Source organism: Palaemon carinicauda, chromosome 10, assembly GCF_036898095.1.
Source record: "Palaemon carinicauda isolate YSFRI2023 chromosome 10, ASM3689809v2, whole genome shotgun sequence".
In the NCBI taxonomy this organism is placed as follows: Eukaryota; Metazoa; Arthropoda; class Malacostraca; order Decapoda; family Palaemonidae; genus Palaemon; species Palaemon carinicauda.
The window spans coordinates 113,703,434-113,726,868 of NC_090734.1; the positions used below are offsets into that span (position 1 = coordinate 113,703,434).

General features: G+C 43.0%; 1 protein-coding gene across 1 annotated transcript in view; it reads left to right on the plus strand.

The window, feature by feature from the left end:
• ais (aramis) overlaps positions 1-23,435 on the plus strand; it is a 111,372-nt gene that overhangs the window by 31,504 nt on the left and 56,433 nt on the right. Inside the window, exons 3-5 of the mRNA XM_068381690.1 lie at positions 11,466-11,641; positions 21,706-21,783; positions 22,027-22,171. Coding sequence (XP_068237791.1) covers positions 11,466-11,641; positions 21,706-21,783; positions 22,027-22,171 — 399 coding nt within the window. The remainder of the gene's footprint in view (positions 1-11,465; positions 11,642-21,705; positions 21,784-22,026; positions 22,172-23,435) is intronic.

A 23,435-nucleotide genomic window follows, 5' to 3' on the forward strand; every position in this document is an offset into this window, starting at 1 on the left:
GTTTTAACAGTAGTTTTCCAGCTTTACTGAAGTCATATTCCTATGTAAAAAATCAGGTTTGTAAAGTTAGGAAAAATACAGATTACATTGAAATTTTTCACATTATAACATGTTGATATCATGCAATGCTACAGCGGGAAATATACAGATTACATCAAAATTTGTCACATTATAACATGTTGGTATTTTCATGCAATGATGCAGCCCCAGGCTCAGATGAAATACCTTATGTAATAATAAAGCATGTGAAAAGTAACACTAAAGTTTTTATCATAAGTATCAATAACCAAATATGGCGAAACCATAGATTCCCATCTATTTGGGAACTGGTCATTATTTTAACTTTTTTAAAACCTGGAAAAGACAAAGTTTTAGCTGCAAGCTACCGGCTAATTACATTGGCATGTAGTTTGTGTAAAATCATGGAAAAACTGGTCAATGCAAGGTTTGTATGGATACTAGAAAAGAAGGGTATTTTATCACCACTTCAGTGTGGGTTTTGAAGATCGCACTCTACAATGGCTGCACTTGTTTGTTCAGAGTCATCCATTTGCGAGTCATTTGCTTCCAAGAAACATCATGTGACAGTGTTCTTTGATCTTGAAAAAGCTTACAATACCACATGGAGGTATGGTACCCTTAAAACTGTCCGTGAGTTTGGTCTAAGAGGTGCCTTTATTCATTCAAGCCTTTTTAAAAAGACAGTTCTTTCATGTTAGAATAGGTAATACTCTGAGAGTGCCAGGAAGGAGTCTCACAGAGCAGCGTACTCAGTGTTACATTATTTGTGCTGGCAATTAATAGGATTTCTTCCATGATTCCAGATGACTTTCTCCATACTCTCTTTGTCGATGACCTTTCTGTTTCATTTGCAGGAGCAAGAATGACAACAGTTGAAAGAAAGCTTCGACTCACGATCAATCAAATTTTGAAATGGGTAGATTTGAATGGCTTCAATTTTCTACAAGTAAAATAGTTGTCATTCATTTCTGTCGCATTCATGGCTTACACCCAGATACAGTATATATATAAAAAACCATCGTATTCTCTGTGTTGAAGAAGCTCAATTTCTAGACCTAGCATTTCACTGAAAGCTAACTTGGGTTTTGCATCTCAAAAAGCTGAAATTTAAATGTTTAGAGATTATGAACATTTTTAAAGTATTAGCCCTTACATCATGGGGAGGAGATCGTCAGACTCCTAAGACTGTATAAAGCCCTTATTTTATCCAAACTTTTATATGGATGTAAAATATATTCATTCAGTTTCTGCTACCAAGTTGAAGATTTTAGATTCCATTCATCATACTGGCATCAAATTAGCTATTGGTGCTTTTAGATCACCTCTCCCCCCTCCCCAATCATTTAGTTGATGCAGGTGAGTGGCCTCTGGACTTCTATCACCAGTGTACTATGGTTACATATTGGTATAGGTTACAGAGTCTTCCTAATTCACTGTCTTTTGAAGCTGCCCATAAAGAGAATTTCTTCTCTTGCTATGAGGCTAACTCTACATCCCCAAAGTCTTATGGATTCAGAGTGAAAGAACTGCTCAATAGCCTGAATCTTTCCAGTAGCGGGGTTCTACCTTTTAGGCTATCAGTCAACCTTCCCTGGAAACTTCCAGAGATCCCTATCTCTAATTATTACACTGGCTCAAAAGGCAACATGATAATTGAAGAAATGTGGTTCACCTTTTTAGAACATGAAGAACAACACAGATAGGTGATTTATATTTACGAACAGCTCCAAAGCCATTGCTGGCGTTGGATTTGGGGTGTAGAGTTTTTGTTTTAGTTGTAAACTTGCGCTCTCCATAACATTGTATATCTTTACCGTAGAGCTGTATGGTATCCAACCAACCCTTTAGTTTTAAAAATTTGAGAGTGGCTCTCTATTTGTTGCAGTGCAGATAAAGAAGTTAATTTTTGCTGAGTCCTGGTTCATGGTGTGCTTAGTAATGAAGCGGCAGTCAAATTAGAAAAAGGGGCAGCATACAAATTACTTCTTGGAAGATATCTTCTTTTTAGTAAAGGGATTTTGACGAAGGAAAAATCTATTTCTGGGAAGAGGCCTGTGACGCCCGGTGAAAAGTCCTTCTTTGTACCTTTTCTAATATAAATCTTCCAAATATACTAGAGAAAGATAAAAGCATGGAATGCAGAGGTTACAACCCTCGCGCGAATACCTTGTAGGTGTCGTGTATTTAACAAAGGCGTGCGAAAACCACTATTCACAGGCTGTCTTCCATTTAGATAATCCCTTCATCAATGGGGAGGGCCGTGACAGGCCCTAGAGAACACAGTTGAACTACCCCACCGACACCTACCACGCGCGCTCTCTAGGACATCCTTCTGTTTTGGACTTGCCCGCAAAGTTGAGATTTTTTTGCCCAGTGTTTTTTCGAAGTGTTTTTCGTTAATTCAACATGACTGACGTTGCTACTTCACCTTTACCAATGTTAAGTACCATAGTTTGTTTTGACTGCTTATTGCAGTACCGGGCATTTGTTCTGTTTCCAGTATTGTGGTTTTTAATTTTGGAAGCGATTGGCCTGCCTCGGTATCGGCAGCCATTTTGGGTTGTGTTCGCTTCGGTAAATTTTCAAGTTATTATTGCCCATCTGGTACTCTGTCATCTAGGTTATATCACTTACGTTTTATGACCAATTTTATTTTTATTATTTGGTATTTATTTGCTAGCAAGTCCAATTTGGACCTACGAAGAATAGCGATTTAGTCTTTGTTTAGTTTTGTACTCGCCTCAGGATGCGCGATTTAGACTAAATCTTTGTTTATTTGTTACGTTGTCGTTATTCTTCGTTCTTGGTTATTACAATTACTAAGAAAAAAGAAACCAATTTTATTATTTTTCTTATCATATTATTGTGTGATGTTGGTTTTTTATTATGTAACCTTGAGAACGTTGTCGTTATTCTTCGTTCTTGGTTATTACAATTACTAAGAAAAAAGAAATCAATTTTATTATTTTTCTTATCATATTATTGTGTGATGTTGGTTTTTTATTATGTAACCTTGAGAGCGAGAGCATAGAGTGCTCGTTTCCTGTTCTACAGATACGAGTTACCCCTTCTCTCGTTTTCTTTATTAGCTCGAGTAAGAGAGGTGGATTTCCCGTTTTCCGTTTATTTACGATCACGAGTTATTCATGCCTCCTCTTATCCGAGTTGATGATATTACGTTTAATATTATACACGTTTTATTGATGTGGTTACTGTTAATATAGCTATTGGAGTTCTGTTGATCAGAATAAGATGAAGGAAATAACAAATGCTACACAGTACCTCCATGGAAGTATGAAAATATGCCAAGAAGGTGAGAGACTGTCGCCTTAGAATTGGGCACACACGTTTGACTCACGAGTTCCTGACGACTGACAGGTGTCAGCCATATTGTGATGATTGTTTGGTTCCTTTGACTGTGAGGCGTTTACTTATTGAATGTCCCAGTCTTGTGGGTATCAGGAAACGATTCCTGTCTGAAGCTCGGGGTGAGGATGGCAGGTACAGCCTCACCAAAATTCTTGGAGGAGACATTTTTTATGATGCCAGTGGCATTTTTAAGTTCGTATTGGAACCTGGCCTTCTTATTTGTTTTTAAATATACAGTATTAAATTTAAAATTTTCATTATTAAGTTATTTATTAATTGGTTTTTATTTTAGTTTTTTATCTTAAAATTATCATTTTAAATATTTAACTTAGCCGGTGAATATATAATAGCTGACGTCTCCGGCGGCTCGACAGAAAAACATAAAAACTCGCGAGCGATCGCTATGAAGGTTGCGGATGTGCCCACCAGCGCCGCCAACTATCGGCCAGATACCGCATATACATGTAAACAGCTCCAGTTCTTCTCTGTCGGTCTGATCGACAAGTTGATTCCATTACTCGCTGTTAACCTGGAGTTTTTCAACAGTCTTGGTGAAGTACTTCTTTTTGGTTTGAGCTTTCGCAGTGCAGGTGTTTTATCTTCAACTTAAACTCTTGAACTCTTTTTTGGACGGATTTAATTGTTGATGACTTTGGATTGTTTTTTGGACTTTCTTTGACTTTTCAAAATGGCTGACCCTTCTCCAATTCCTAGATTTCGTAAATGTAATGCTAGGGATTGTAATAAGCGTCTTCCAAAGGCCTCTCTCGACCCACATACTGTGTGTTCTAATTGTCGGGGTAAAACCTGTCAATTAGGAGATCGGTGTGATGAGTGCGTGGGCCTTTCGGAATTCGATTGGCTTGAGTTTGACAAGTATTCTCGTAAGCTAGAGAGAGATAGGGTGAGGAGAAGTTCCTCTAGATCGTTAGAATTTTCCTCCTCCCATGCCCCTGAACCTAATCCTTCCCCAGTAGTAGTTGTGCCTGAACCCTCTACTAGCACTCAGGAACCATCAATGCGGGATATGTTACGTGCCATTCAAGCTTTGGGCGAGAGAGTTGAGTCGTTAGCTACGGACCGTAATCAACTCATGGCGGACGTAAAAGAGTTAAAGTGTCAGAGTGCCACATTAGAAAATCGTGGGGAGAAAGTGATTAGTGCGCAAAGTGTTATCAGTGTTGCGACCGAGGGTTCGTCTGTTCGTGCCTGTCGTTCGCCTAGTCCGAGACCTCCTGCAAGCTCCCAAGCCCCAGGGAGAAGTAATGTCGTAGGACTTATGGGTTCGAGAGGCTTTAACCAACGAACAGACGTTCCCTCTATGGTTTCAGGCGTGTCTCGTCAAGCCCGCCCCTACCATAAGACGAGCGAGACGGTTTTCTCCTCGTCATCCGAAGGCTTATCGCGTAAGAAACCGTGGAGCAAGGTTTCGAGACCCTTAAAGCGAAAGTCAGTCCCTTCAGGACAGGTCCAGCGTCCTGGTTGCAGCCATTGGGACAGCTCTGACCCTGTGCAGTCATCGGAAGACTGCTCGCCGCCTAAACAGAAGCGTTACACAGGCTCCGAGAGTCTTAGTGTAGGCAATGTTTTGCAGTCACAGACGTTACCCTCGTCTCTTACCGCACCCATTCCCGTTGATCCTAAATGGGTTGTACTGCAAGACATGCAGAGTAAGCTTGCCTCTCTTATGGAGGACTATTCTGCTGAACAGGTTCACGATGATCCTCGCCGCTTAGCTGATCGAGATCCTGGCCGTCAGCCGCCCAAACGAGCCTTTGCTCGTCCTGTTGACGTTGACGTTACAAAGTCACGTCAGTCACATTTTGTAGAGCCTCACTCGATGCAGTCCCGTGTTGACTTTCAGCCGCTTGTGGACATTCAGCCGCTTGTGTACATTCAGCCGCTGCCGCATGCTCCTGTTGACGTTCAGGACGTTCGCCAACAAGCGAAGTTGACTTGTTTTGACGTTGAGCGTCAAGCACCGCAGTCAAGAGTTGTTTTGACTGCTCAGTCTAGGCAGTCAAGGCAGTCTCGAGTTGACGTCGAGCGTCCTCCCGCTCCTGTTGTTGTTGCTAGTCAGTCTGTTAAGCAGTTACATGACGTAGCGTCCTGGACTGCTACTGATGCTCCGGTGCGTGTGGACTCTGCTTGTCAAGCATTGCCACCAAGGCAGGTCTCTCCCTTGCTTGAGACTCATCAGTTGTCGGACGAAGCTCCTTCAGATGAGGACGTTGCTGATCCTCATCCTGATGATAATCCTTCAGATGTAGATGAACCCAAGGCGGTTCCTCCTTCGATGGATTTTAAGAAGATCATGATGATTTTCAAGGATCTTTTTCCAGATCACTTTGTTGCGGTTGCTCCTCGTTCGCCTCCGTCTGAGTTTGCTCTAGGCTTAGCTGCTACCAAGCCAGCCTTTACTAAGCTAGTGCTTTCTCGCTCTTCTAAGAGGGCTTTACGTCTTCTAGGCGACTGGTTGGATACCAGGAGGAGTTTGGGGAAGACGGCCTTTGCCTTCCCTCCTTCTAAGCTTGCTTCTAGATCGAGCGTCTGGTATGACACGGGAGAAGTTCTCGGCTTGGGAGTCCCTGCCTCTGCCCAGGGTGACTTCTCAAGCCTCGTAGACTCTCCCCGTCGCCTGGCCATGAGATGCTCGAAGATTTGTTGGTCCTCCTCGGACCTTGACCATCTGCTTAAAGGCGTATTCAGGGCCTTTGAAGTGTTTAACTTTCTTGACTGGTCATTAGGAGCATTAAGTAGGAAGGTCTCGTCTGCCGACCAAGATGTTTCCTTACTTATCATGTCCTGTATGGATAAAGCCATCCGCGATGGCTCCAATGAGCTCGCCTCCACCTTTACGTCGGGAGTCTTAAAGAAGAGGGAAACCCTCTGCTCTTTCCTTTCGGCAGGAGTTACTCCCTGCCAGAGATCGGAACTGCTCTTTGCTCCTTTATCAGCGGCCTTGTTTCCACAACAGCTGGTTAAGGATATAGCTGCTTCGCTTGTGCAGAAGGACACCCATGACCTGATGGCGTCCTCTGCTCGCAAAGGGGCTCCTTCTTCATCCTTTGCTGTGAGACCCAGGATCGAGACTCCTGCATCTAGATTTATCCCGCCCTTTCGTGGCAGAGCTCCCAGCAGGGGAGGCTCTCGTGCCGAGGGAAAGAGAGGTAAGAAGAGAGGAGCCAAGTCCTCCCGTGGCAGAGTCTGACTGCCCACAGCCTCAGACAGCGGTAGGTGCCAGATTGAAGAGCTTCTGGCAGGCCTGGGAGAAGAGGGGTGCAGACCAAGAGTCTGTTCTGTTGCTCAGAGAGGGGTACAAAATACCGTTTGTACGCAAACCTCCTCTAGTAACAACTCCCATAGACCTCTGTCCCAGGTACCGAGAGGAGTCAAAGAGACAAGCCCTAAATCAAGAAGTGTCTCTGTTGTTAGAGAAGGGAGCGGTGGTGAAAGTCTCGGACCTTCAATCACCGGGGTTTTACAACCGTCTCTTCCTAGTCCCAAAGCATACAGGAGGTTGGAGGCCGGTGCTAGACGTCAGTGCGCTCAACGTTTTTGTTACAAAAACAAAATTCACGATGGAGACCACGAAGTCCGTCTTAGCAGCGGTCAGAGAGGGAGACTGGATGGTCTCTCTCGACCTACGAGATGCGTACTTCCACATTCCTATACACCCGGATTCCCAACCGTTTCTGAGGTTTGTTTACAGGAATGTGGTGTACCAGTTTCGAGCCCTGTGCTTTGGCCTCAGTCCTGCTCCTCTCGTGTTTACGAGGCTCATGAGGAATGTGGCAAAATTCCTCCATCTATCGGGAATCCAAGCCTCCCTGTACTTGGACGACTGGCTTCTCAGAGCATCGTCCAGTCATCGCTGTCTGCAGGATCTACATTGGACGTTGGGTCTGGCCAAGGAGTTGGGACTTTTGTTCAACTTAGAAAAGTCCCAACTGATCCCATCCCAAACTATTCTATATTTGGGGATGGAGATTCGCAGTCCAGTTTTTCGGGCTTTTCTGTCTGCCACCCGAATAGAACAAGCCCTGCTCAAAGTCCAACTAATGCTGAAAAGAGAACGTTGTTCAGTCAGGAGTTGGATGAGTCTCGTAGGGACTCTCTCATCCCTGGAGCAGTTTGTCTCGCTAGGGAGACTACACCTTCGACCTCTCCAGTTCCATCTAGCCTCTCACTGGAACAAGGGCAAGACTTTAGAGACGGTATCAATCCCAGTCTCCGAACCAGTAAAGGCATGCCTGAAATGGTGGGACAGCAATATCAGTCTGAGAGAGGGACTATCCCTAGCAGTCAAGAACCCAAACCACGTGTTGTTCTCAGACGCGTCGGATTTGGGTTGGGGTGCGACCCTGGACGGTCGGGAATGCTCGGGTCTGTGGACCTCAAGTCAGAAGAGCATGCACATCAACGGCAAGGAGCTATTAGCAGTCCACTTGGCCTTGATGAAATTCGAAAGCATTCTTCGAAACAAAGTGGTAGAGGTCAACTCAGACAACACCACAGCTTTGGCGTACATCTCCAAACAAGGAGGCACACACTCCCACACGCTGTACGAGATCGCAAGGGACCTTCTCATATGGTCAAGAAATCGAGGCATCTCCCTGTTGACGAGATTCATCCAGGGGGACTTGAACGTCTTGGCAGACTGTCTCAGTCGGAGGGGTCAGGTGATACCAACGGAATGGACCCTCCACAAGGACGTGTGCAAGAGTCTTTGGGCGACTTGAGGTCAACCCACCATAGACCTCTTTGCCACCTCGTTGACCAAAAGGTTACCGATCTATTGCTCACCAGTCCCAGATCTAGAGGCGATCCACATAGACGCGTTTCTACTGGATTGGTCTTTTATGGACATATGCATTCCCACCATTCAAGATAGTCAACAAGGTACTGCAGAAGTTCGCCTCTCACGAAGGGACAAGGTTGACGTTGGTTGCTCCCCTCTGGCCCGCGAGAGAGTGGTTCACCGAGGTACTTCAATGGCTGGTAGACATTCCAAGAAGTCTTCCTCTAAGGGTAGATCTCTTACGTCAGCCCCACGTAAAGAATGTTCATCAAAGCCTCCCCGCGCTTCGTCTGACTGCCTTCAGACTATCGAGAGACTCTCAAGAGCTCGAGGCTTTTCGAAGGAGGCAGCCAGTGCGATTGCGAGAGCTAGGAGAGCTTCTACCATCAGAGTATACCAGTCGAAGTGGGAAGTCTTTCGAGACTGGTGCAAGTCAGCATCTCTGTCCTCTTCCAGTACCTCTGTAGCCCAAATTGCAGATTTTCTTTTACATCTGAGAAATGTTCGCTCCCTCTCAGCTCCCACGATTAAGGGCTACAGGAGCATGTTGGCTTCGGTCTTTCGTCATAGAGGCTTAGATCTTTCCAACAATAAAGATCTCCAAGATCTCCTTAAGTCTTTCGAGACCTCTAAGGAACGTCGTATTGCAACTCCTGGATGGAACTTAGACGTGGTCCTAAGGTTCCTCATGTCAGACAGGTTTGAGCCATTACATTCAGCCTCCCTGAAGGATCTCACCCTCAAGACGCTTTTCCTAGTGTGCTTGGCTTCGGCTAAAAGGGTCAGTGAAATTCATGCCTTCAGTAAGAACATCGGCTTTTCTACAGAAAAAGCCACATGTTCACTTCAACTTGGTTTCCTGGCCAAAAATGAACTGCCTTCTCGTCCTTGGCCTAAGTCTTTTGATATACCTTGCCTGTCAGAGATCGTAGGCAACGAACTTGAAAGAGTGCTGTGTCCAGTAGAGCTCTTACGTTCTACTTAGCTCGTACTAAGTCCTTACGAGGTGGATCTGAGGCCTTATGGTGCTCAGTTAAGAAACCATCATTGCCTATGTCAAAGAATGCTTTGTCATATTTTATCAGATTTTTAATAAGAGAGGCTCATTCTCACTTGAATGAAAAAGACCGATGCTTGCTTAAGGTTAAGACGCACGAAGTAAGAGCTATAGCAACTTCCGTGGCCTTTAAGCAAAATAGATCTCTGCAAAGTATTATGGACGCGACCTTTTGGAGAAGCAAGTCGGTATTCGCGTCATTTTACTTAAAAGATGTCCAGACTCTTTACGAGGACTGCTACACACTGGGTCCTTTCGTTGCCGCGAGTGCAGTAGTAGGTGAGGGTTCTACCACTACATTCCCTTAATTCCAATATCCTTTTAATCTGTCTCTTGAAATGTTTTTAATCTTGTTTTTGGGTTGTACGGAAGGCTAAGAAGCCTTTCGCATCCTGGTTGATTTGGCGGGTGGTCAAATGTCATTTCTTGAGAGCGCCCAGATTAGGGGTTTGATGAGGTCCTGTTGTATGGGTTGCAGCCCTTGATACTTCGGCTCCTGGGAGTCTTTCAGCATCCTAAGAGGATGGCTGGGCTTCGTGAGGAAGACAGACTAACAAGGCAGAGTAATCGTCCAAGTCAACTTCCTTACCAGGTACCTATATATATTTGGGTTTTGTTATGATATAACTGTCAAAAACTCTAAGCATATACGCTGTAAACTTTATTAATTCTGGTCTCTACCCACCACCATGGGTGTGAATCAGCTATTATATATTCACTGGCTAAGTTAAATATTTAAAAATGATATTTTAATTATAAAATAAATTTTTGAATATACTTACCCGGTGAATATATAAATTAAAGGTCCCCCCTTCCTCCCTGATAGAGACCCAGCGGGATGAGAAGAACTGGAGCTGTTTATTATTATTATTATTATTATTATTATTAAATGCTAAGCTACAACCCTAGTTGGAAAAGCAGGATGCTATAAGCCCAGGGGCCCCAACAGGGAAAATAGCCCAGTGAGGAAAGGAAATAAGGAAATAAGGAGATAAGGAAAAATAGAACATTTTAGGAATAGTAACAATATTAAAATAAATATTTCCTATTTAAAATATAAAAACTTTAACAGAACAAGAGGAAGAGAAACTAGATAGAAAAGTGTGCCCAAGTGTACCCTCAAGCAAGAGAACTCTAACCCAAGGCAGTGTAAGACCATGGTACAGAGGCTATGGCACTACCCAGGAATAGAGAACAATGGTTTGATTTTGGTGTGTCCTTCTCCTAGAAGAGCTGCTTACCATAGCTAAAGAGTCTCTTCTACCCTTACCAAGAGGAAAGTAGCCACTGAACAATTACAGTGCAGTAGTTAACCCCTTGGGTGAAGAAGAATTGTCTAGTAATCACAGTGTTGTCAGGTGTATGAGGACAGAGGAGAATCTGTAAAGGATAGGCCAGACTATTCGGTGTCTGTGTAGGCAAAGGGAAAGAACCGTAACCAGAGAGAAGGGTCCTATGTAGTACTGTCTGGCCAGTCAAAGGACCCCATAACTCTCTAGCGGTAGTATCTCAACGGGCGGCTGGTGCCCAGGCCAACCTACTACCTACATGTATATATATGCGGTATCTGGCCGATAGTTGGCGCTGGTGGGCACACCCGCAACCTTCATAGCAATCGCTCGCGAGTTTTTGTGTTTTTCTGTCGAGCCGCCGGAGACGTCAGCTTTTATATATTCACCGGGTAAGTATATTCAAAAATTTATTTTATAATTAAAATATCATATTGTTAATGAAGCATACTTTAGCATCAATGACCACAGATGTTATGATGCCAGATAGTGTAATTACAAATCATACATTCATCATAACATGGTGAAATTTGACTGGTAATTCTTAATTATGTTGAGTGTTGTACTCTGCTGTATACTGTATAAGAAATGGTATGCATTTTTACAAGTAGCATAGTTTGTAGAGAAGATTAAAACCTCGAGATATGATAGTTTCATTAATCAAGAAAGTGGTTAAGTATGATCTGAAGTGCAGTACAATGCTTTAATTTTTTCTGCACTATGATATATTGCAGTGTGATACAATAAGGTTTAAAATTTTTCTCTGTTGTATTATATAATTGATCTTTAGTATGATAAAATAATGATTTAGTTTTATCAATGCAGTATGGTATACTGGGGTATGATACAGTACTGTTTAAAATGATTGTAGTTCTTATGAATGGATTTAGTTAAGGAAGAAATTTATTGGTTTTTAATTATTTTTTAGGTCTGGCTGAGGAAAATCCAGATGTAGACTGCAACAGTGGTGTTAAAATCTTGGGTGATCTTCACTTTAGCAAAGATTTGAATAAGTCAAAGAGAAAGAAGAAGAAAAAACTTGCTGAAGGGGAAACTGAAGAACAACATGAAAGGCAGAGACTCCTTGATCTCAAAACAGAAGAGGTTAGTAATCTACATATCAGACAGATCCTTATTTGCAAATTGATTAGGCTTCCTGAGCACCTTTGGTAGGTTTTCTGCAATTTGATGTCTGTGTGTAACTTTTTCATATAAATTTGATATACACAGCACTATAGAGTATAACTGAAATCAATAAAGAAATAATTCAATTCAAATCTTTTGTTCCTATATACATACAAACCTTTCGTTCATATTAAAAGCGATATGTCTTTAGCAGCTTTAGAAAGGCCATGAAATCATTAATACGGTAGTTGGTTAAATCTAACAGAATACTTGTTCACCATGAAATTGAGGAATTGAGAGGTATTGTATATGCTGCATAGTTTAAAACAGCTAAAAACAGCATAAGATAGTTTATCATAAGATTACCTGTACACTAAGCCCTAGCACTGATATTGTTTACAACTGGAATGTTAGTGTTTTGCCCATGCTAAGGCTTATGGCTGAAATGTTAACTATATGTATCAGGACCTCCTGAGAGATATAGATATGTATGTAACGTCCCTTCCTGATGGATGCAATGGCCGAGGGATATTCTTGCAGTTACGTTAATTAGAAAATTACCCCTATCGCTACGAGGCCGTAGATTTGCTACTGGAGCTCTATACGAGATTTGTCATCATCGGATATACTTGCTCATTAACCTTTAATAAGCTACTTTTCAATATTAAACTTAGCCGGTGATCATATAGCTGTCAGCTCTGCTGCCCGACAGAAAAACCTAAGGACAAAATACGCCAGCGATCGCTATACAGGTGGGGGTGTACATCAACTGCGCCATCTGTCGAGCAGGTACTCAAGTACTCCATGTCAACACAGAACCAATTTTCTCTCTGTCGTGCCACTGGCAAGACCTACTAAATACGCTGTTACTAACTGGATTTGTTTTCACAACTATTTGGTGAAGTACACTATTCCAGTTTTGAGCTTTCGCTATGCAGGGGTTTTATCTTCATCTCAAAACTTGAACTCGTTTTGGATAGATTTAATTATGGTGACAAAGAGAGTATGGACTCTCTTTCACTTTTAAATGGCCGACCCTTCCCTTAGACGGAAGTGTGTTTAGGTTTTTAGTAATTTTGCTTAACACGTTATAGATCTATATATTTTATATCTCTCCGCCTTTATTAGGCCTCTTCGATTAACTTTCCATTTATTATAAACATATAAAAATAAATTTTTATGTTTTGTTTATATGCGACCTTTCCTGATAGTAGGCGGTCCTAACTTGGAACCGAAGTTAATCAACGTTGAGCCCGTTATATCGTATTTAGCCTTTAAAGAATTTAAAACTTTTTAAATTTAATGTTTTATGAAAGAATTTCTTTAATAGTCTCGTACTGTTTTCAAAGATGAACTAACGTTTAGTTTTTTAGACTACGCAGTTGTTGACGTTCAGGACGTTCAACATGCGCTCTATCGTTACGATAGAGAGAGAGTGTATCACGGTTTCACTTTGCAGTAAGAGTAAATCGATTCTGACGTTTCGTTCATTCTTTCTTAGCTTAAATGGCTTAAATTCTAAATTAAAGGAACTTTTTATTTGGAAAACCTTTCAGTTTTTTCCTTTAGCCAAATAACATGTTTTGACGATATATAATTGGGCTCTTCTCTCAGGTGCGAAATCAAGAGAGAAAGAGAGAGAGAGATAGAGACGGAGGGAGAGAGAGGAGGAAAAACGTTCCGTTCAAGCGGGTAACGTTGTTCTCGTGTTACTCTCCTCCCTAGTCGCTGTACGGGGAAGAAGGTAAAACGTTTCTAGGGTTTTATTCTTGTCCCCAGGCTATGTGCGGTGAGAGATTGTAAACGTAGTTTATTTGAACTAGTGTTTAGTCTCTTTCCCAGCCACTGAATTTTTTATCTTTATATATGTTTTCTGTTTTTTGCTAGTATTAATGAGCTGCATTATACGACTGATTTCGCAATTACTACCTTTTAATGAAGGGTAGAATTGCGTGTTTCAGGTAGAAATCAGTAAAAGTTTCGATTTCAGTGAAATAAGTGCAAAACAGAAAATCGATAAAGTGATATGTGCAAAGTGTTAGTGTTGCGTCCGAGGGTTCGTCTGTTCGTGCCTGTCGTTCACCTAGTCCGGGACCTCTTGCAAGCTCCCAAGCCCAGGGGAGAAGTAATGTCGAACGACTTACGGGTTCGAGAGGCCTTGATCAACGAACAGACGTTTTTTCCCTCCGTGGTTTCGGGCGTATCTACCCAAGATCGCCCCACCCACACAAAGACGAGAGAGCCCATTTACTTCTCGTCTGCGGAAGAGGTTTCTCGCAAGAAACCTTGGACCAAGGTCTCGCAGCTTATTAAGCGCAAGTCGGTCCCTTCCGTGCAAGTCCAACGGCCCAGGTGTAGCCACTGGGTCAGTTCGGACTCGCTGCAGTCTTCCGATGACTGCACACCTCCTAAGAGAGGCAAAGTGGTACCGCAACAGGCAGTAACACCGTCTGTTGCCGCACCTGCTTCTGTAGACCCTAAGTGGTCTTTGCTACAGTCTATGCAGACACAGTTAGCATCTTTTATGCAGGAGTATCGTGCGGAGAAGGTTGACGCTGCACCCGTTAGCCTACAACCAACCACGGTTGTGCGTACAGTAGACGCTGACACTACCTGCTCCCGCACTCCGCCTGTGAGAGTTCCACCACCCATGCGCAGTGTACCCTGCCAGCCGCACGTTGACGTTCACAGACGCACGCTACCCTCCGTTGACGTTCGCGAGTTACCACAACAACAGGAGGGTGGAGTTAAGTTGCTTTGTTTTGACGCTGTGCGCAACCTCCGCAACCCACTGTGGTTACCGCTACTCGCCCGCAGCAGACTAGTCAGTCAGGAGTAGAGGCTTTGCTTCCCCACACAGCTATGGTTGTTGCCAGCTCACAGACTGTCAAGCAGTTACATGACGTTGCCTTCTGGTCTGCTACTAATGCACCAGTGCTGTATGTCCTCACGCACCTGTTGTGGTTGACAGTTCAGTTTTTGACAGTTCACAGACTGTCAAGCAGTTACATAACGTTGCCTTCTGGTCTGCTGCTAATGCACCAGTGAGACCCTCACTGAGATAACCTAGCTTTTCTCGGACAAGGTTCCTGTAGATGAGAAAGTACTGTTCTCCCTCCTACTGATATTCCTTTGAGGACTCTGTCATTTGGAGAGGAGCCTTAAGCTGCTTAGCCTCCTATGGACTTTAATTAAATCATGATGATTTTTTAAGGATCTTCGTCCGGATCTTGTAACTGCTGCTCCTCGTTCGCCTAACGTCAGAACTTACACTAGGCCTAGCTACTTCGAAGCCGTTGTTGTTAGGCTAGTGCTCTCTCGCTCTCCTAGAGAGCGTTACGTTGGCTAGGCGATTGGTTTTTGCACCAGGAGGAGTTTTAGGGATACAGCCTTTAATTTCCCTTCTTTTAAACTGGCTTATAGAGCGAGAGTCTGATAGGACACGAGAGAAGTTCTCGGCTTGGGAGTTCATGCCTCTGCCCAGGTAGACTTCTCAATTCTGGTAGACTCGCCCTGGCGCCTAGCCAGGAGACGCTCCAAGTTGTTTACAGGTCAACTTCTCAACTTTTGTCGAGCCTTTGAAGTTTTGCTGTACTATTATGTCACACATAACAAGGCTTCCAGGGATGGTAAATGGTTCCGCCTCAGTCGCTAACCCCGTCTGTTGCCACACCTGCTCCCGTAGACCCTAAATGGGCTTTGCTGCAAGACATGCAGTCCAAGCTTGTGTCCTTGATAGAGGACTTAAATACGGAGAAGAACCTTCTGGCCAACAACCTTCCAACCGGTTGGTTGTGCGCCCTGTTGACGCTGAGGTATCCTACTCGCGTCTGCCAGTTGAGGTGGTTCCTCCACTGATGCGACCCAGTGTGGGTTGCCAGTCGCACGTTGACGTTTAGCGACGCTCGGAGGTGGTTGTTGACGTTCAGTGTGTCACTAGGAAGACGTTCAACAACCAGCAGAGGTGACTTGTTGTGACGCAGTGCGTCAACCTCAGCAACCCGGTAGGGTGTTGACTGCACAAACCAGACAGTCTAGACAGTTTCGGGTTGACGCTGTACTTCCTCGCGCACCCATGGTTGTTGACAGTTCACAGACTGTGCAGCAGTGCCATGATATTGCGTCCGGCTCCGTCACGCATCCACCAGTGCGACCGGATTCAGCGAGTCAGACGTTGCCCACTCCGTTGCCGTTTCCTCATCAGTTTCGGATGAGGAACCCTCTGATGAGGACGTTGCTGAACAAGACGATCAACCCCCAGCCCTGCTATCCATCCAGAAGATGCTGAAGAAGGAACGCTGCCCAGTCAGGCTGTGGATGAGTCTGGTAAGGACACTGTCATCCGTGGATCAATTTGTGTCACTTGGAAGACTACACCTCCGTCCTCTTCTATACCATCTAGCTTTTCACTGGAAAAAGGACAAGACGCTAGAAGCGGTCTCGATCCCGGTTTCCGGAAAGATAAAGTCTTGTCTGACTTGGTGAAAGGACTATATCAACCTTAGAGAGGGTCTTCCCCTGACTGTTCAGACTCCCAACCACGTTCTCTTCTCGGACGCATCGGATGTAGGCTGGGGTGCGACATTAGACGGTAGGGAATGCTCGGGATTATGGAACTCGAGTCAAAGGACAATGCATTTCAACTGCAAGAAGCTACTGGCAGTACGTCTGACCTGGAAAAGCTTCAGGTCTCTCCTTCAAGGCAAAGTGGTGGAGGTGAACTCGGACAACACCACGGCTTTGGCGTACATCTCCAAGCAAGGAGGGACCTACTCTCTGACATGGTACGAGATCGCAAGGGACCTCCTCACCTGGTCAAAAGGTCTAGACATTTCACTAGTAACGAGATTCATCCAAGGCAACTTGAATGTCATGGCAGATTGTCTCAGTCGGAAGGGACAAATAATTCCAACAGAATGGACCCTCCACAAGGATGTATGCAAGAGACTTTGGGCCACCTGGGGCCAGCCAGCCATAGATCTCTTCGCAACCTCGATGACCAAGAGGCTCCCAATATTTTGCTCACCAATCCCGGACCCAGCAGCAGTTCATATAGATGCCTTTCTACTAGATTGGTCACATCTAGATCTATATGCATTCCCTCCGTTCAAGATTGTCAACAAGGTACTGCAGAAGTTCGCCTCTCACGAAGGGACAAGGTTGACGCTAGTTGCTTCCCTCTGGCCCGCAAGAGAAAGGCTCACCGAGGTACTTCGATGGCTAGTAGACGTTCCCAGAACACTTCCCCTAAGGGTGGACCTTCTACGTCAGCCACGCGTAAAGAAGGTACACCAAGGCCTCCACGCTCTTCGTCTGACTGCCTTCAGACTATCGAAAGACTCTCGAGAGCTAGAAGGCTTTTCGAAGGAGGCAACCAGAGCGATTGCTAGAGCAAGGAGAACATCCACCCTTAGAGTCTACCAATCGAAGTGGGAAATCTTCCGAAACTGGTGCAAGTCAGTATCCGTATCCTCGACCAGTACCTCTGTAACTCAAATAGCTGACTTTCTCTTATATCTGAGGAAAGAACGATCTCTTTCAGCTCCCACTATCAAGGGTTACAGAAGCATGTTGGCATCAGTCTTCCGTCACAGAGGCTTAGATCTTTCCAACAATAAAGATCTACAGGACCTCCTTAAGTCTTTTGAGACCACGAAGGAGCGTCGTTTGGTTACACCTGGTTGGAATTTAGACGTGGTACTAAGATTCCTTATGTCAGACAGGTTCGAACCGCTACAATCAGCCTCCCTGAAAGATCTCACCTTTAAGACTCTTTTCCTGATATGCTTAGCCACAGCTAAAAGAGTCAGTGAGATTCATGCCTTCAGCAAGAACATCGGATTCTCATCCGAAACGGCTACATGTTCTACAACTTGGTTTTCTAGCCAAACACGAGCTGCCTTCTCGGCCTTGACCGATATCGTCCGATATTCCAAACTTTTCGTATGGTTGGAAATGAACTAGAAAGAGTCTTATGTCCTGTAAGAGCTCTTAAGTTCTATTTAAAAACCTTTACGAGGCCCGTCTGAAGCTTTATGGTGTTCAGTTAAGAATCCATCTTTGCCTATGTCAAAGAATGCTTTATCCTATTTTATCAGACTGTTAATACGAGAAGCTCATTCCCATCTGAATGAGGAAGACCAAGCTTTGCTGAAGGTAAGGACACACAAAGTTAGAGCTGTCGCAACTTCCGTGGCCTTTAAACAAAATAGATCTCTGCAAAGTATATTCGACGCAACCTATTGGAAAAGCAAATCAGTGTTCGCGTCTTTTTATCTTAAGAATGTCCAGTCTCTTTACGAGAACTGCTACACTCTGGGACCATTCATAGCAGCGAGTGCAGTAGTGGGTGAGGGCTCAACCACTACAATTCCCTAATTCCATAACCTTTTTTAATCTTTCTCTTGAAATGTTTTATTATTGTTTTTGGGTTGTCCGGAAGGCTAAGAAGCCTTTCGCATCCTACTTGATTTGGCGGGTGGTCAAAGTCATTTCTTGAGAAGCGCCTAGATTAGAGGTTTTGATGAGGTCCTTTAGTATGGGTTGCAACCCTTCATACTTCAGCTCCTAGGAGTCGCTCAGCATCCTATGAGGATCGCGAGGCTCAGTAAGGAAGACGTACTTAAAAAGGCAGAGTAATTGTTCAAGTCGACTTCCTTACCAGGTACTTATTTATTTTATGTTTGTTATTTTGATAACTTCTAAAATGAAATACAAAATACTTAGCTCATAATAATGTCAACATGTAATGCTGGTCTCTACCCACCCCCCTGAGTGTGAATCAGCTATATGATCACCGGCTAAGTTTAATATTGAAAAATGTTATTTTCATTAGTAAAATAAATTTTTGAATATACTTACCCGGTGATCATATATTAAAGGACCCTCCCTTCCTCCCCAATAGAGACCCAGTGGGCCGAGGAGAAAATTGGTTCTGTGTTGACATGGAGTACTTGAGTACCTGCTCGACAGATGGCGCAGTTGATGTACACCCCCACCTGTATAGCGATCGCTGGCGTATTTTGTCCTTAGGTTTTTCTGTCGGGCAGCAGAGCTGACAGCTATATGGTCACCGGGTAAGTATATTCAAAAATTTATTTTACTAATGAAAATAACATATTTCCATGTTTGTTTGTTTTACTGCTGATTACAGAATAATGTTTTCAAGAGTTTGCTTTAGTCTCCATTGTATTTCTCTAAACAACCGAAATGTTTTTCCATTTATTGGTAAGTGTTTATAGAATAATTTTGAAAAAAACCCAAAGTTTTATGTAATTATCCCTAAATAATGGTAAAGCACTGTGATTTTGTGTAAGAAAATAATTATATCCATTGAAGTGATTGGCATTCTGTTGAGAGAGAGAGAGAGAGAGAGAGAGAGAGAGAGAGAGAGAGAGAGAGAGAGAGAGAGAGAGAGAGAGAGAGAGAGAGAGAGAATATTTGTTTCCACCTTCTGTGTGACTGTGACTGTGACTATGAACTTAATCATTCTTGTTTTGGCTATTTTACAAGCTTGGAAATACTGTAATGTAGTCTGCTCATTGAAGAACCTGACGAATACTGTATAGAAACGGTAGAATGGCAATAAATGGAGATAATTACAATAGGCTAACTTTTACTCGTGAAAACGACTAATACTAATATGCAATATATAAAACACGAAGATGATATTATATTGTAGAAATGATAGTCGAAAAAAAGGAATGAAATAAGTAAAAAAAATAAATCTTGTCTTCTGTCAACTATTTCCTTTACTGGTAATGATAAGTTTTCATCTCATGGGAGATACTTTATAGTCTAGGGCAGGGATACTTTCTCTGTGATTATAAACACTGTGGCAACATAGAAAAACAATAAAATAGACCTTACATTATAGACTCTATAAGATTAAAACTAGATTGTGAGGCAGAAGACCAACTGGGTTGTCTTGATCCTATATCCTTTTTTCACCGGTCTCATATTACTTATATGGATGTTGTGGCATACCGTACGATTACCTCAAATCCTGAGAGGTGACCGAAGTTAATTTGGATCGTGTTCATTGTTTCAAAAGACAGCTTTCGCCAATCGCTTACAAGCTCAGCCATTAGCTCGTCTCACATAGAGTTAACAGGGTTAATATGGCCTCCTCGTACCCGACGCTAGCCCGTCACGCTGTTCCCCAGCTACTGAATTTCCCCTCGACGTGGGAGTGCGAGCAGGGGTTCTCAGCCTTCATGGCCATCAAGTCGAGGAGCCGGAACCGTCTTGCTGCGCCCGGGCATGATTTCCGATGTGCTGTGAGCAAAGTCATGCCCCGCATTGACCAGCTGATGGAGAAGAAGCAGATACAGCCTTGCATTGAGTTGTTGTTTTCTTAGTTAATTTGCGTGTTCTATTTTTACAATTATAGAAATAAAGTGGTATCTGATCGAATTTAGTTTCTCTGGAACCAGGTGGTACACGGCGACTGTACGGGACCTCCAAGTGGTACTCGATCACAAAAAGGTTGGGAATCACTGTTATAGAGCAATTAGAATTGTGGTATTGCAAGGTTTTTTTATTAGCAGAATGAACTAAAGTATGGAAAGACTTTGAGGCTCTGTGCATGGCTTTCGAATCTGTGGAGCACAGCATATGTTCTGAACTCTTACTGAATTAAATGCTACTAATAGAATAAGTATGGCGGATTAGAAGGACCAGAATTATCAAGAGCAAGAGAGGATCACTGGACTTTGAAGTTTAATAAAGGAAGCAAGCAACATCAGGAGCTAATATCCTCATCATCCCTTATATAATCAACTAGCCTAATCTTCCTCAGCTTCTCCCCTGAACTAACAACAAGTTTCCTTTAGCGCTATAACTGTTAACTTGATTGCCAACCATTGAAACATACTTTGAATGGTACCAAGAGTGTAACACACTCTTCATAATGATTATTTGAATTGCAGAATTGCTCTGAACATGATATACAAAGGTAATGTGGATCATGATCTCCCAGAAAAAAATTCCCAAGCATGTTCTAGGTCAGTGTTTCCCAACCCTGGGGTAATGGACCTGTATTGTTGGGGTAATCAAGATGTTCTGAAATTGAGTTATTCACATTCCCATAATTATTGCCATAATTCATACACAAAATCTGCAATAATTATTTTATAGGAAAACTCAATAATTTTAACATTGCTGTACAATAAAAGTTTGCATTTGTTTTGGATCCTTAACTATAAGCAGCCAATAGCAGGCTACATGATCCATACAGTTCATCAGGTGGCTGCAAAACAACATCCGATGTTACCGGTTATATGTTCAATGGGGTAATTGATTAGTTGGAAATAAAATTTTGGGGTAATCATTTAAAAAAGGTTGGGAAACACCGTTCTAGGTAATAATTACCAACTAAACTAGAAGACATCGTGAAAAGCATTATATAAACAATCTGAGTGCAAGAAATTGCCGCTGATCAACGGAGGTAACTGAAGCTAGACAAACTGACGTAGCAACTTTGGGTCCTTATTGCTTACTGATAGAGGGCTCTATTTGTTTGTTTAGGGCTTGTATTTGTTGAAGAAAAAGAAAATGGGAAAATTTTAAAATGTTTGAAATTTTACAGATAAGTGTTGATTAAACTGGGCTTCTGGAGAAGATTAACAGTACTGATAGTACTAATAGTCTTACAGTACTTTCAACTAATTAGGAATAAATTTTTTTATAGGACTCAAGGTTCAGCTTTTTTATTTCCTTAAAAATTTTGCTGGTTTTCATCCATGTATGTGCAGTGCTGTAATTTAATCATTTACTTTTTATTTGATGACTAGCTTTTTAGGAAAGGTAGCTCTTATATGATAACTGTATCATTAAATAGATTAAAGAAAGCACAGTCTGGTATAGTACTTCATAACTTGAGTTAATTTGAATGAACTTTCTTGTCAGTTATAAAAGCATTTGACCAACTAAGACTATGAGAAATAAAAAGCATTTGATGAAAGGTTAAGTTTTAGCTTCTTGGTAATTCAAGATTGTGCATTGTATTTTTACGAAAGTACTGATTGATAACTTTCTTGCAGATTAATCGTGCTCGTAACAAGAATGGAATTCATGTATGGGGACCAGATGTACCTGGTCCTATTTTATGTTTTGATGAGGTATGTTTCTTCATTGTTACTGTATTTATTTGCCATAAAAAGTATAGCGTTTACACTATACAGTGGAGTATTTTTCATTTTTGGATACTTTGGTATATTTTTAGATAATAAAGTATATAGTACAATAACTACTGTACTTTTATGGTATTAAGTGAACTCTTCTCTGGATAATAACTGCAATAAGATTTAAATCCTTTGAATTGTGTAATATTCAGTAATTGTCCCATTATTTCTTTCTTCCAGTTAATAACAGAATATAAGGTACCTGAAGTTATAGTGAATAATCTCCGTAACCAAGGGTTTGTGGAACCAATGCCCATTCAGATGCAAGCTTGGTCACTTATGTTACAAGGAAGAGAAATACTTGCAAGTGCTCCTACTGGCTCAGGTAATTTTCCTTTGTTCCTACACAAAATATGACCCTTACATTCTGTACATAGAAGTAAGGAATCAGTGCAAACGGCATACGGCAATAAAACTTTTAAAGAGGTGTCAACAGCCATTCCGGTTGTTACCAGTAGTAGCAGGGAGAAGCACCTCCCCCACTCACCTATATCTTTTTCACTTTGATCTCAGCTGTGGTTGAAACTCCTTCCACGTTCTCACTGGCCGGCTAAAAATCAAACTTTTTTTTCCTTTTACTCTTTTTCAAGTATGATTCGGTGTGTATGTACTTGAGGTTTCATACATGCGAGTTTGCCCAGGCACATATGTCCCAGGAGGTTATGGACCATCACCGTCTTTGCACTTCGTGCAGAGGACACTCCTGCATGTAGGCATCCCCTTACCCAGAATGTAGGGAGGGGTTATCCTCTTAGTGGAAGCAGTATGGCAGAAGGTGGAAGAAAAAGTATGCAAGGGATTCTTCACCTTCGGGGTCTTCTTTCTCTTTCCTGTGGTACTTTCTTCACTGACTGCTTGATTGGTCTCCTTCGGAGAAGTGATGGTCGTTTGACTCTCGGTCAACCTTCAGGTCAGGTAGTTCTTTCCTCTTCTCCTAGTGAGGGAGAAGAGGCTTCCTCCCTGGGGGTAAACCATATCGCAAGACGCTTTGCGTCTGCTCTACAGTAGGTGTCCTTCCAACTCTCGGGTCCCCTCTGTAAGTCCAAGCTTTTGGAAGTTTTGGCCAGGGGTGCAGAGCAGGAGTGTGTTTCTGCTCCTGGCGGGGTTAGGTTCAGTACTTACTCTCCAGAGCCGAATGGAGGGAGTCCCTCCTGCATGGTCTCATGCCCTTTGAGCCTTTGTCCCCCGTGGATCTTCGCCGACCTGATGATTTGCAGGGTGGTTCGTGTCAGAGTTCTTCTCAAGCGCGCTTTCTCCTTGGGGTCAATGCGTGCAAGGAAGACCTTGGTTGTCCTCTCCCTTCTGAGCTCGCAGTCCCTCCAGGGTTTTACGCCTGATACCCTCGTGAATGTGAGAGGCTGGCTTTGCCTTGGATTCCACCCCCTCAGGATGTTCAGAAGCACCAGTGTGACTTGTTGCCAGGGCACATTAGCTCTTTGGAGTTGAGCCCTCTGGAGCTCTCAGGGGAATTTCATGATCATCCTGCAGCCCGACGTGTGCCTAACCTCACTGCTGGGGTCTCACAAGACCCATAGTCTTCAGCATTTATAGTTATCTATGGTAGCTCACCAGGTAGGTTGGCGAGAGCA